At 40.3% G+C, this 15732-nt stretch overlaps 1 protein-coding gene across 1 annotated transcript in view; it reads left to right on the top strand.

Annotated features, from left to right (window-relative positions):
- Window positions 1-15732, top strand: part of LOC106083962 (protein eyes shut) — a 323238-nt gene that overhangs the window by 281037 nt on the left and 26469 nt on the right. Inside the window, exons 7-11 of the mRNA XM_013247300.2 lie at window positions 3703-3995; window positions 4434-5094; window positions 5185-5348; window positions 7066-7797; window positions 7875-8117. Of these exons, the coding sequence (XP_013102754.2) occupies window positions 3703-3995; window positions 4434-5094; window positions 5185-5348; window positions 7066-7797; window positions 7875-8117 (2093 nt within the window). The remainder of the gene's footprint in view (window positions 1-3702; window positions 3996-4433; window positions 5095-5184; window positions 5349-7065; window positions 7798-7874; window positions 8118-15732) is intronic.

Below are 15732 nucleotides of genomic sequence, written 5' to 3'. Positions count from 1 at the left end.
TTTTGCCGAAGCTATGAGGTCATCGAAGAAGAAGAGACTATAGAACATCTGTTGTGTGTGTGTGTGTGTCTGGCAGTCAGAGAGGGTTCTGCTTTAGGTTCTCATTTCTTTGAGAACTTATCTGATTTAGCGGATGGGAACATACGCAAATTGTTGGGCTTTTAAAAACGATATGGATGGTTCAAAGGTAGGAATCTGAAGGCATTTTCCTTCCTCTGTTCCTGTGGTCTCACATCCCTCTGAATGCGGACTGCCCCGTAAGATAAACCAGTGATGCTGGAATCCGGAACTCATGGCACTCAGTTAGGAAAGGAGGACGTTTTGAAGTTATACAAAGGTTCAAGAAGGAGGCGAGGAGATTAAAATTCGGTGAAATTGGAAGGCATTTCCATCTTTGCTTCTATATTGCGCTAAGTGCTCTCAATGAATCCCAGTGCACATAACTCTTTGAAAAGAGACGAAGGGACTTTCGCCGAAAGCAGCCAAAAGTACTTCTGATGGAGACAAATTCTCTAGGAAGTCAGTAGGAAGACGAAGATCAAAATATGGCGATACTCACAGCATCAAGGTGGACAATGTACAATAGTTTGAGCGGTTTGCATCATTTACAAATCTTCATCGAGCTAACAGGACGGAATTATCTCGGCTCTACTACTGAAATTACCTTGCCATAGCTAGGAGACAGCCGGAATCATCCTGACACTACTACAATACATGAATCTGGTCTTGTAGGTGACATGGTTGTCTCCGATAATGTACTGTAGTCGGTTCGAACTTTGCAGGTATTAGAAACAGAACATCAAGACCGCCTTCATGGATATCGCGAGGGATTTTACAAAACCCAAGTGCATCCGAAAAGAGCCAAACTTCTCACATATCAATGAGCGCAGTCCGATTCAAGTTTAAGCTCAATGACAAGGGGCCTCCTTTTTATAGCCGAGTCCGAACGGGGAGTCGCAGTGCGACACCTCTTTGGAGAGAAATTTTTACATGGCATTGTACCTCACAAATGTTGCCAGCATTAGGAGAAGAAAACCACCGCAAATTCGAACCTAGGCTTTCAACGAATTCTATTTTTTTGGCAAAGTTCGAATATGCCATACTACATCGTACCATAACTGTTAACCTCAGGCTAGGGTAAGTCCGCAAGTTCCACACTATGATGAAGAGGGATACTGTGATGGAAGATCTCAGGTCGCGGATTTCTAGAACACTGCACCGTCGACTAGAAGATGACGAGCACTATGATATACGGAATAACAAGCATTAGACCATATGGAGTTGCACATGGAAATCCCGAGTTGTTCATGCTCGGTTTACTGAGGAACAGGGGGTTCAAGACGCGTATGTACCTGCACACGATCACTGGTTGGTACACACCCAGTAGACGCTGACATGGGTTTGGAACAATGTTCCTTAATGGGATGCACATTCATATGTTGTGTCTCTAGGTCTAATGCGTGCTGTCCAATTCAAGTATCAAACTTTATGATAAGTGACCCCTTTTTTATAACCGAGTCCGATTGGCTACACCTCTTTGGGGAGAAGTGTTTTATGTCTACTATGTCATTTACATTGCTACTATCCTATATGCATCGTGAGTTAGTACTTCGAGTATTCGAGATAAAACATGTTCATTAATTTTACAGAACAATCTGCAATAACGTTATGTTATCCATATGGGAATATTAAAATAGGAAACCGTACTGGTTCAGCTAAAAGATCAATTAAAGCACAGAAAACCGAGACGCTGAAGATCAAGATCCTAAAAAATTTGTTTCGCTCAGGTAGCGTAATGAACTATTTCAACTATGGTTGAGTACATGAGGATACTGTACAGTACGAGTATATTCCTTTCAACTACTAGTTTCAATAGCGTATATGGTCCTTTTTATAAAATATACGAGTACATCCATAAATTTCTTTCCGTTTTACTACTGTGCGCCCAATGTATACAGTAACATAGTTTATATTGTTTCTCTTAAAAAAAAAGTGGTTACAAAAAAGGATGGTCCCGTGAATGTGAGTGTGTTAACATTGATATAACAAAAAGGGAATTACTTAATTGGATTTTCTTCAAAATCAAAATGGAACCATGCAACTTCTTTCATGGGTTCGTGATGTAAGAAAATATTTAATTGCAGATTCTCTTTAAAGCTTCACTAAGGGCCATAAGTCATAAGCAAAAATTGAGACCTCGAAAGGATTACATCGAGGAAATGGTTTATATTTATGAAACTTTCTGGAGCACATTTGGCTTAAATATAATGGGCCATAAAAAAAGCGGCAAGTGATAGCATGTGTAGGGCATGTGGGGAAAATGATGAGACGTTGAGGCATTTCTTATGCCTTTGCCCGACTTTCCCGGATAACAGATACCTGCACTTAGGTGGAACCAACCATAAACCGACTTAGGGGAGTGGTATTGAAAACAATTAAGGATTTTGTACGAAGCACGAAATCCCAAACTTAAATTTTCTTTTTCGAGCCGGTTACTGACTGAGGTGTATGTCCAAAATGGGATGGGGCGGAATAATATCCACACCCTCTTTTCAACCTAAACTATATGTAAATATGATCCCAAGTGGGCCATATTCCAATTGAATATTGGGGCCGCAGTTAAACTACCTGTTTATAATATCAGCGAAATCGGACAAAAAATGCGGCTTTTACGGGCTTAGGGCCCTAAATCACCAGATCGGTCAGATAGCCCAATTTGGCCCATTCAAAAACATAACCGGAGTATAGAAAAAGTACGAGTCTGTGCAAAATTTCAACTCAAGATCTTAATTTTTAAAGACAGACGGACAGACACACCGGCCGACGGACAGACACACAGGCATCGTCAAATCGGCTTGGAGTTTTACGACGATCCGAAGAATATATACTTCCTAGGGTCGGAAATTGATATTTCGGTTTGTTGCAAACGGAACGAATAATGAATATACGCCGTATCCTATAGTGGTGGGTATAAAAATCAAGCGGTTTTGTAAAGCATGTTGCGGCCGCAGTGTACTGCAAAGCGCTTTTTCCAGTAAAAAAAGATGCTTCCACTACTTTATTTTGTTATACCCTATACCATATGATGGGAGTATACTAATTTCGTCATTCTGTTTGTAACACTTCGAAATATTCGTCTAAGACCCCATAAAGTAAATATATTCTTGGACGTCATGACATTCTAAGTCGATCTAGCCATGTCCGTCCGTCTGTCTTTTGAAAGCCCGCTTACTTCCGAAGGAGCAAAACTAGGCGCCTGAAATTTTTCCCAAAAATTCTTACGAGTGTAGGTCGGTTGGGTTTGTAAATGGGCCAAATAAGTCCATGTTTTGATATAGCTGCCATATAAAACGATCTTGGGTCTTGACTTCTTGAGCCTTTAGAGGACGCAATTTTATCCGATTTGGCTGACATTTTGCATAATGACTTCCGCTTTGGTCTCCAACAGTCATACCAAATATGGCCCCAATCGGCTCATAACTCGATATAGCGTCAATAGCATAGCAATTCTTATCCATTATCCTTTGTTTGCCTATAAAGAGATATCGGGCAAAGAACTTGACAAATGCGAGCCATGGTGGAGGGTATATAAGATTCGGCGCAGCCGTACCTAGCACTTTTTTACTTGCTCATAACATAAATCGTAACCCCTTTCACAAAATTTACCTATAATAAAATAACAATTTTCTCTTTTTCTTACAGAGATGCCTTGGATGGCTTTGGCATTACGGAATGCGGTTCTCTAGCCTGCCTCTCCAGTCCCTGTCGCAATGGTGCCGCTTGTATTAAAATCGAAACTAACGAAGTTGACGAGAATGGTGACAAACTCGAAAAATGGAAGTGTAAATGTCCTTCGGGCTATATGGGACCGACATGCGAGATTTCAGTGTGCGAGGACAACCCGTGTCAATATGGCGGCACTTGTGTTCAATTCCCTGGTAGTGGTTATTTGTGCTTGTGCCCTTTGGGTAAACATGGACACTATTGCGAACACAGTGAGTTGACCATCTCAGTTTCAGTAGCATGTAATCTCAAAAAAGCACCCCCATAACCAATTATTTAAAGAATAATTTTTTTTAACAGTTTTTAATTGAATGCTGCATTTCTCATACAGAAAATTTATTATGTTGTTATGTTGATTAATTTACGTATGATTTTGGTGGAATTTGCTTTTGTGCCTTTGGTTTGTTGTCATCTCTTTTGTATGATTAACCAAAGTGAAAACAAAAATAATGAAATTCTCTTTTTGATTTGTTTCCCTCCCAAAAACACAAAAAATAACAAAAACGTTTCCTGTCCTTCCTACAAAAAATCCCTTAAACCAATTCCTCTACCCTCCGTCCGCCTCTGCACAAAAAATTGAAAAAAAAAAATCCACCAAGCTTACCTACCTCCTTTATCAATATTCCTTGATGCAAATGCGAATTTTTCAGACCTGGAAGTCGCGTTGCCCTCCTTCTCGGGCAGTGTCAATGGCCTATCCTCATTTGTGGCCTACACCGTGCCCATACCATTGGAATACTCTATGGAATTGAGTTTCAAGATTTTGCCACAAACAATGTCACAGATTGCCTTGTTGGCCTTTTTGGGCCAACCCGGCTATCATGATGAGAAAAGTGACCATTTGGCCATTAGCTTTATACAAGGCTATATTATGTTGACATGGAATTTGGGAGCAGGTCCTCGTAGAATATTTACCCAGAAACCCATCGATTTCCGCCTGGATGCACCCCGAGTGCCGTACGAAATTAAAGTGGGCCGCATTGGACGCCAGGCCTGGCTGTCTGTCGATGGTAAATTCAACATAACCGGACGTTCGCCCGGCAGCGTCAGCCGCATGGATGTATTGCCCATTTTGTATTTGGGCGGCCATGAGATTGCCAATTTCAATACTCTGCCCCACGATTTGCCTTTGCATTCTGGTTTCCAAGGCTGCATATACGATGTACATCTTAAGGCTGGACAAGTGACTGTGCCATTGCAGGAGACACGTGGCGTACGAGGTCGTGGTGTGGGTCAGTGTGGCACCCGAGAATGTCATCGACATGCTTGTCAGCATGATGGTGCCTGTCTGCAACATGGAGCGACATTTACGTAAGTTTCAAATCAGACAAACAGACAGACAGATATTGCGATCCAATAATTAATCCTTGATTCGTGCTATGCTTTCGTTCTCTGTTACAGTTGCATCTGTCAGGAGGGATGGTATGGCCCATTGTGTGCTCAACCCACCAATCCTTGTGATTCGTTTAACAATAAATGTTCCGACGAATCGACATGTGTGCCTTTGGTCAATGGCTATGAGTGTGACTGTCCCGTGGGTCAAACGGGCAAAAATTGCGAAGAAGGTAAGTAAAGTCAGCTCCTTGAGATTTGTAGTTGTATAATGCAGTTGCGTGCAACAACGAAAGCCGAAGAAAGCTAGTGAGGCGAATGAGTGGAAGTTAATGAATCGTACATGAACATCAATGGGTTATGGGTTAATTGCAAATTAGTAACATGTCAAGGGAGGAAAAGGAGATCTTACATGAACTTTACAACCATCTCCAGGAAGATTCGATGGAGGACTGTACGTGGTTATAAAACTGCCAACCATATGGGACAGAGTTGGGGGTATAGCTAAAGCATTCCCCAAAGATTTAACAATGATTACGTTTGTGCGATTGATTAAGGAGTAAGGGCAAACTTCTCACATATCGATGATTGCTATCCGACTCAGATTTAAGCTCAATTCTAGGTGACCTCCTTTAAATAGCCTAGTGCCAACGTCGTCCCGCAGAGCGACATCTTTTTGGAGAAAAGTTTGCATATGGCATAGCACCATGACAAAGGTCGACAGCATTGGGGGGATAACCATTGCCGAAAATTGTTTTCTGAAGTTCTCGCCAAGATTTGAACGTAGTCGTCCCGCGTTATGGCGAATACACAGAGATGAGCGAACTGCTTTTGCGAAAAAAATAAGCCTTAAATTGAGGTATTTACCAAGGGGGAACGCCCCACCCAAACGGGCACATGAACCAATCTGAACAATATGAAGCTTAAATTAAAGGTACATGGGACGAGAGTCAAGCACTGAAGGTATGCTGTATTTGTCATATCTATAAGTGATGCTATATGATGTTGTGGTCCAGGTCCGGTTCAAAATACACCTACTGTTGAGTACTCAGTGGGATCCAAAGAATGGATTGGTTATGCATTACAGCTGTTCTGTGAATGCCACATTACCTAAGTGATCGATTACACATTGCCTGAGCCGCTATTTGGTACAGAGTTCTATACCACTATTCCTGATAGAATAGATTGGAACCACAGAATTCCTGGTACAAGGTAGTCTTCTAAACGGATGGTTCAAGACTGGACGACAAGGTGGGATTTAGGGTGGAATTCGAAGAACTAGGACTGATTGTTGTTGGTGTTGAAGAAACATTGGTATGTGGATGTAGCGATCCTCATTACGATCACTTAGAGGAGCAAGTTCGTTCCGGTCCCTAGAACCAATCGCCAAGGGAATTTAAAAGCGCCAGTATTTCGCTTTGCTTTATCAAGTATCATAGATCATCATCAATAAACCGGCTCGAAAACGGCTGAAACGATTTTCATGAAATTTCACAGATGGTAGAGTTTGAGCCCCCGGTGAAAATAGGGTGCTACACATTTTGATATCCGAAGGGGGCGAGGACCCTGCGTGTTACCCCAATTTTCAAAAACGCCACGTCCCGGAGATGGATGCTCCGATTTAAGTCAAATTTTTGGTTGAAAACTTTAAACTGTTTCTCCTAAACTCTGCGTCCCAAAGGGAAAAAGGCTTCAATTCGTGACTCCAAAAAAATTTCAAAATGTTATCAATAATCAAAATTTTAGTTACAAAACTTTATTTTGGCCGTATCTTCTACACTAAGCGTCCTAGAGAGAACATAACCTTAATTTATAGCACAATCCAAGTCTAAACTGGTATGGCCCAACTAGCTACCTCAATGAAAAGCTGCCTTAAATAATATTTATAAGATCTGTGTCTCCATAATAATTGCATATCTCTTTTTTTCTTTGTTTTCTTACCACGCACAGAAATTCATTCTCTTAGCGATGTCAGCTTAACTGGAAGACGTTCATATTTGGCAGTTAGATGGCCTTATCTATACGACAATGGTGACAAAATGGGTGCTAAACGTTCACAAATGATTAGCTATCGTAATTTTACCAAAAAGGTTATGCCACCCAAGCCCATTGCCTCCACAAATCAACATTTCGTCATGAAGCTACTCAATGAAGTGGAGAAACAAAGAAATTTCTCCCCAGTGCCATTGATGGGCTCCAAATCGTATGAGGAACATCATCGTGTACAATTCTTCTTCATTGAATTCCAGCTGCGGCCCCTATCCGAACGTGGTCTTCTACTTTATTTCGGCAGTCTGAACAGTAACATGGATAAGAAAATTGGTTTTGTCTCATTGTCTCTGCAAGGCGGTGTGGTGGAGTTCCGCATATCCGGCCCCAGTAATCATGTTACAGTGGTACGTAGTGTACGCATGTTGGCCATAGGCGAATGGCATAAAATTAAAATGGCTCAGCGTGGCAGATGGCTGACGCTGTGGGTGGAGGGCAGTGCCTCTTCCGCTTTGGCTCCTAGTGCTGAGGTTTTGGTAGAACCCGATGCCTTGCTGTATGTCGGTGGTTTGAAGGATCTGTCGAAGTTACCCCACAATGCTATATCAGGATTCCCAGTACCCTTCCGAGGTTGTGTGCGTGGTTTGGTTGTGAGTGGCACAAGAATTGTTCTAAATGAAACAAATATCATTGGTAAGATTTTTCTATATAAAAGAATTTGTCGCATTGATTGAATATTCAAAAACGTCTTTTGTGGCTGCCTTTTTCAGAATCTCGCAATATACGTGATTGTGATGGCACCGCCTGTGGTGGTGACTCCTGCGAAGCTGGTGGCCATTGTTGGCTCGATGAAAAACTACAACCTCACTGCATTTGCCCGGAATATGCTAAAGGAGATCGCTGTGAATACTCAGAAACTTGTAAATTGATACCTTGCAAAAACAATGGACGTTGTCTAAGAAGTGGTCGCTGCTCATGTCCGAATGGTTGGGGAGGATTCTATTGTGAAATAGGTAAGTGTGTTTTTCTTTATTAATGTAATGAATATCCCTTTAAAGCATTGGGGTTTGGGTGAAATGATTTAATTATGGTGCCGAGAATGCCTTGATTTTGATATACTTATAAAATTCTGCTATCAATGCATCTTCTAAAAAAATGTTTGTGATGACATATGACATAAAGCCCAATTGGAATTTCTTACATCATGCAATCGGCCGTGTATAAATGAAACTTCTTCGCTTCTCCCACTGTTGCCATAACGATGGTTTAAAAACGTTTGCAGCCGTGCAGTACAAGCAAAAAACGTGAGACCAAATCTTGGAAACCCCTTACCATTGATTCTGCTAAAACTTTGTACAAAGTAAATTTAGATGACGGATACAATTTTACACTACGCACAAATTGCTGCCAAACCAGTGAAATGAAAGCTTCTAGTAGCGGAACAAGGATAATCGAGAGATTGGCTTATACGGGAGCTAAATCGGTTTATAGACCGATTTGGACGGTAATTTGCACGGTTGTTGGAAGTCGTAACCGATCAAAATTCAAGCCGAAGGGCTACTTTGTATGGGAGCTAGAGCCAAATCTGAACCGATATGGCCCATTTGCAATCCTCATCAGCTGAACCGATTTTCATGAAATTTTTCAGAAGATAGAGTTTGGCCCCCCGGTGAAAATAGGGTACTCAATCCCAATCATCAAAAACGCCAGATCTCGGATATATGTGTGCATCGATTTAAGCGAAATTGTATATACCCCATTATGGTAACCCAAAAGCACAAAATTTTTATAAAACTTCAGGGGTGAAACAACCGTGGGGGACGCTTTACTCCTAAACTCACACAGACGGACATGGTTACCGATTGGGACACTATGGGCATCAAACAAAATGTATTTAAGAGAAGAGTACGAACTTGATATAACGATTTGATTCCAAGTGTGGGGTGTCCGCCCCAATCCAAAAACTACCCCCAAACGGACATGTGGGCCGATCGGCGCAATATAGGATTGAAATGAAATGTACTTGAGAGCAGAATACGAAACCTTTATAAAAATGTGAGGTCTATTCCCAGGCGGACGATCCACCCCAAAACTATGCTCCAACTGGACATGTAGGACAATATGGGACTCAAAAGATATGATAGACTGGACAATGTCTAGTGAGGAAACACTAGAACTACTCGTTGATTTCACACTTCCCGGGAAATTCTCCAGCGGACAAAGTGGCGCCAGAAGAGGTTGTCGCTGGTATGCATACGTTGAAGGCTGTTAGGGAAATTGTGTCTGAGCCGATAATCCTTTTGGGCGATAAGAAGTTTCGACTCCTTTAAGTCGCCAGGCACTGATGATGTATCACCGGTTGAATTACAAGCTGTGTCTGATTGGCTGGTTCCTTGGCTTAGGGAGATATACTCAGATTGCATCATTATGTCATATATACCCTACGGGAAATGGGACAGATCTAAAACCTGTCACGGGATAGGTCCTCCTATGATAGGGACCGGTCCGGCTATACCGGTTATACGGGTTTGTTGCTCGAGGTGACGAATAGCCACTATTCTAACACCGTAGGATAGGTCCTGAGACAGTTCGAAAAGGATGAGTATACTTTGCAAGTATTATAATGGGTGATAAGCAATTTTTAACAATAATTAAGCGACTTTTTAAAAAATAATTAAGAATCATTAGTTATGTCAATTGAAACTTTTCATTCCCTGTAGGATACGTCTTGTGACAGGTATCGAATACTCCAGTTTAAGGCCCGTATATTTGGGGCAATTGAGTACACATTTCCCGTAGAGTACCTGTGCGATGGAGGAACACTAAGGTCATTTTCATTCCCTATTAGTCTATCATCTTTTATTCTGAAGAATCTTGAGAGGTTGATAGAAACATATCTTAGGACAAAGATCCCTGAAGATCGCCTGTCGCGGCAGCAGCATGCATATAATAAAATCCACTAAAACAGCCCTTCACGTCCTAGTCGGCTACAAAGAGGGTTCTCTCGCTGTCAAGGAATATACAATGGTAGCAATTCTTGACATTGAAGGTGCTTTCAATAATGTATTGGGTTGCCCAAAAAGTAGTTGCGGATTTTTCATATAGTCGGCGTTGACAAATTTTTTCACAGCTTGTGACTCTATAATTGCATTCTTTCTTCTGTCAGTTATCAGCTGTTACTTTTAGCTAGCTTTAGGAAAAAAGTGTAAAAAAAGTATATTTGATTAAAGTTCATTCTAAGTTTTATTAAAAATGCATTTACTTTCTTTTAAAAAATCCGCAATTACTTTTTGAGCAACCCAATAAAACTGAAGTCAATCATAGAGGAGTTGGAGATTCTAAGCATCAACGCTACCGTAAGAAAGTTTATTTATAAATAACTAAAAAATTCATTACGACATTCTTGGGATCTGTGAATCTTAAAAGATGGGTCCGCATAGAAACACCTCAAGGAGGTGTATTGTCTCCTCTATTTTGGAATATAACGATTAACAACTTATTTTTGTCTCTGGTAGAGAAAGATGTAAAAGTGGTCGCGTATGCTAGGAAGTTTCCTAGCAATCTAAGAGATATACTTTAGAAAGCTCTACGTGTAACAGCGAAGTCGGTTACCGAAAGTGGTCTGGGTAAAAAGCCGTGCCAGACAGAAGTAGTTATTTTCAGCAGGAGATAAAAGTTACCTACAGTGGCACCTGTCTCCATGGGAGGAGAGAATATTCCATTTACAGAAAGCGCAAATGTTTTGCTGGACAGAAAATTGAACTTCAAATCCAACATTTTGGAAAGGGCAAGAAAGACTACTTTTGCCCTATACACCTGCAGAGAGCCATTGGCAAAAGGTGGTAGTTTAAATCGCGCGTTATGCATTGGGTATATACTGCAGTTGTCAAAACTCCACCTACTGCTCAATCCTCCAAGATCCTTGCAATTAAGGAAGTGGTAGAATTGCTAAGATATAATGCCATATCGACGATGGGCATAAATATCTTCTCAGACAGCCAGGTAGCCATTAAATCCCTGGAGAACATATTTCTGAACACAAAGATCACCCTCGACTGTTGCAGATCTCTCAACGAGATGACTGAACAGTTCATAATTCACCTGTTGTGGGTGTCGGGCCACAGAGATATCTCAGGGAATTGTAAAGCGGACGAGCTTGCGAGACTAGGAACTATCCTACACATTCCGAGGAAACTGGAATCTGTGGATATGCCTCCAGCTAAGTTTTTACTATCAGACCCAAAGGACAACGAATTATAGATGGTCACAAAGAGGGGGCTATGAACATTCCAAAACTATGTGGCCCAATCTAGACTTGAAGAGGTCTGCCGCGTTGCTGTCACTGGCTAGAACAGACGTCTTAGTCATTTTGTCTGTCATGACAGGTCACTGTCTAATCGGAAAACATGCTGACAGACTAAAGGTTGCCAGTAACGACTTTCGCTGAAGCTGTGAGGGCATCGAAGATGAAGAGACAATAAAACACCGTCTGTTTGTGTGTCGAGCACTGGCAGTCGAAAGGAGTTCCACTTTAGTTTCTCATTTCTTTGAGAACCTATCTGATTTAGCAGATGTAAACGTTTGCAAGTCGTTGGGCTTTCTAAAGCGATATGGATGGTTAAACGGAAGACTCTAGAATACACCTTCCTTCTCTTGTTTCTGTCATATCAAATGCAAATTTAGCCCATGAATATTCCACTAAGGAACAGGGACAAACTTCTCACATATCAATGAATGCTGTCCGATTCAAATTTTAAGCTCAATGATAAGGGGTCTCCTTTTTATAGCCGAGTCCGGACGGCGTGCCGCAGAGCGATACCTCTTTGGAGAGAAGTTTTACATGGCATAGTACCTCACAAATGTTGCCAGCATTAGGAGGGGGAAACCACCGCTGAAAATTTTTTCTGATGGTCTCGCCAGGATTCGCACCCAGGCGTTCAGCATCATAGGTGGACATGCTAACCTCTGCGCTACGGTGGCCTCTGTGATATCACAATGAACAAAAACGTCTAAGTGAGTCTGATGGCAGACTGGCACTTAAACCTAACCCACAAACGGACTGACTAGATTAGTTAACCCCCCATTCTGTGGTGGTGGGTGGGTATATATAAGGTTAATTTATGACTTTTGTATCTATCTTTCGATTGAAATTCTCTAGCCAAAATGTTCACAATTCAAATCCAATTATATTAATTATGATATTATAGACTACACAGTTTGAGTTCTATTTCTATTGGGTTGTCCAAAAAGTAATTGCGGATTTTTCATATAGTCGCCGTTGACAAATTTTTTCACAGCTTGTGACTCTGTAATTGCATTCTTTCTTCTGTCAGTTATCAGCTGTTACTTTTAGCTTGCTTTAGAAAAAAGGTGTAAAAAAAGGTATATTTGACTAAAGTTCATTCTAAGTTTTATTAAAAATGCATTTACTTTCTTTTAAAAAATCCGCAATTACTTTTTGGGCAACCCAATAGTTTGATATCAAATTCAATGCCCCAATACGAATTTTACGACTTTATACAATTCTTATTTCAATTTCTTTAGCAAATCTCACAATATATTGTTTGTACTGTTCAATTTATTAAAGCTTTAAAATTTTGTAATACTAAAATTTATTCAATCTCACTTGGGCAATTAAAATAACACAAACATATCATAATTTAATAAATCACTAAACAAACCGAAATTTCGTAATCAAAACTACTTGCACAGCATAGCCAAAAAATTAAATTTAATAATTTGTTTTAAGTTTCCTATAGCTTAAGGCAATCTAAATGAATGCATCAACAAAGTGAATAAATGCGTGCTATTTTTAAACTTATAAAAATATATACTACATAAACTGGTTTCAAATTTAATCAAACCAACCTAGCCGTATTTTTGGATGTGAAATGTGAGCATAAACAAAGTTTAATTCTTGGAAAAAAAATTGTTGGCTTACTTTAATTAAATAGCTTGAAATAAATTAATTTTCTGGGAATATTTGCACATTCCATAAAATTTTTTTTTCAAATTTAATGTTCGTAACGGATGTCAAATTATCAAATCAAAGCATTTAAATGCAAACATTTTTCTTAGTTTCTTCTGCCAAAATCCATAAAACTCCATCAATTTGTTCAATTCGCTTTTACCATACCATTAACACACAAGATAGGCCACCTACTATGATTGATTGCACGAGAATACCAAACTTCAAACAAATATAGAAACATTTTTGTAGAGTAGACAAAAAGTCGAACGTTTTTGTTTAAACAGCAGACAAAAGCAATTAACTGAAGCGTTAAACAATGGAATATATTGTACTTACATTTTTATTTAGTTCGCCATGTAGCTTCGTCGTTGGATGATGTTGAAATTAAAGCCACTGAAATGAAATAAAAAAGAATTTGGAAATGTTAGTGCAAGTCATGAGAAGCGAAAAAACAATAAGAAAATATAAGTAAAGCAGATGTTTGTCTAACTATTATAAAGCAAAATCGTGAATAGAAACCAGTTTCGATATGAAGACGTCAAACAATTGTTGAATTTTTTTATAGCCTCATGGCAGAGTTATACCTGCCTTATACCTATCAAAAAAAAAAAATTAAATTGCAGTAGATTATTCACTAAAAGCATACACCTATGAATTGGGGGATTTAAAGGTCATTTTCATTCCAAAACCTATGAAAGTCAAACCACAGGAAAGTAAAACCTTTTCTGTCTGTTATTTTATATTTTAAAAGCTCTAGAGAGTTTGGGATATATATGTCAGCACAAAGATTTCTAAGAATTGATCGCCTATCTCGACTTCAAAAAATTCCAACAAAACAAGCAATCAAGACCAGTGATGCCATTTTTGGTAGGTTCCTACCAAAATTGGTAGGTTTTTATACCCACCACCGAAGGATGGGGGTATATTCATTTTGTCATTCCGTTTGCAACACATCGAGATATCCATTTCCGACCCTATAAGTTATATAGACCGATCCTCCGATTAAGGGTTTTAGGCCCATAAAAGCCACATTTATTATCCGATTTCGCTGAAATTTGGGAGAGCGAGTTATGTGCGGTCCTTCAACATCCTTCATCAATTTGGCTCAGATCAGTCCAGATTTGGATATAGCTGCTATATAGACCGATCCTCCGATTTAGGGTCTTAGGTCTATAAAAGCCACATTTATTATCCGATTTCGCTGAAATTTGGGAGAGCGAGTTGTGTGAGGTCCTTAATCAATTCATCAATTTGGCTCAGATCGTTCCAGATTTGGATGTAGCTACCATATAGACCGATCCTCTGATTTAGGGTCTTAGGGCTATAAAAGCCACATTTATTATCCGGTTTAGCTGAAATTTGGGACAGTGAATTGTGTTAGGCCCTTCGACATCCTTCGTCAATTTGGGTCAGATCGGTCCAGATTTGGATATAGCTGTCATATAGGCTGATCCTTCAATTGAGGTCTTAGGGCCATGAAAGCCACATTTTTTATCCGATTTCGCTGAAATTTGGCACAGTGAGTTGTGTGAGGCCCTTCGATATCCTACGTCAATTTAGCCCAGATCGGTCCAGATTTGGATATAGCTGCCATATAGACCGATCCTCCGATTGAGGGTCTTAGGGCCATAAAAGCCACATTTATTATCCGATTTCGCTGAAATTTGGGATAGTGGGTTGTGTTAGGCTCTTCGATATCCTACGTTAATTTGGCCCACATCGGTCCAGATTTGGATATAGCTGCCATATAGACCGATCCTCCGATTTAGGGTCGTAGGTCTTTAAAAGCCACATTTATTATCCGATTTCTCTGAAATTTGGGAGAGCGAGTTGTGTGAGGTCCTTCAACATCCTTCGTCAATTTGGTTCAGATCAGTCCAGATTTGGATATAGCTGCCATATAGACCGATCCTCCGATTTAGTGTCTTAGGGCTATAAAAGCCACATTTATTATCCGATTTCGCTGAAAATTTGGACAGTGAGTTGTGTTATGCCCTACGACATCCTTCGTCAATTTGGCTCAGATCGGTCCCCATTTTGGTTATAGCTGCCATATAGACTGATCCTTCAATTGAGGGTCTTAGGGCCATGAAAGCCACATTTTTTATCCGATTTCGCTGAAATTTGGCACAGTGAGTTGTGTTAGGCCTTACGACATCCATCGTCAATTTGGCTCAGATCGGTCCAGATTTGGATATAGCTGCCATATAGATCGATCCTCCAATTTAGAGTCTTAGGGCTATTAATGCCCGTTTATTATCCGATTTCGATGAAATTTAGGACAGTGAGTTGTGTTAGGACCTACGACATCCTTCGTCAATTTGGCTCAGATCGGTCAAGATTTAGATATAGCTGCCGTATAGACCGATCCTCCGATTTACGGTCTTAGGGCTATAAAAGCCACTTTTATTATCCGATTACGCTGAAATTTGGGACAGTGAGTTGTTTTAGGCCCTTCGACATCTTGATCGGATCAGATTTGGATAAAGCTGCCATATAGACCGATCCTCCGATTGAGGTCTTAGGGCCATAAAAGCCACTTTTATTATCCGATTTCGCTGAAATTTGGGATAGTGAGTTGTGTTAGGCCCTTCTACATCATTCGTCAATTTGGACCGATCTCTCGATTTGATGTTTTGGGCCCATTAAAAGCCATG

This window comes from Stomoxys calcitrans, chromosome 3, assembly GCF_963082655.1.
Source record: "Stomoxys calcitrans chromosome 3, idStoCalc2.1, whole genome shotgun sequence".
Lineage (NCBI taxonomy): Eukaryota > Metazoa > Arthropoda > Insecta > Diptera > Muscidae > Stomoxys > Stomoxys calcitrans.
The sequence above is the reverse complement of the archived record's forward strand: the minus strand, read 5'-3'. Positions and strand labels throughout refer to the sequence as shown.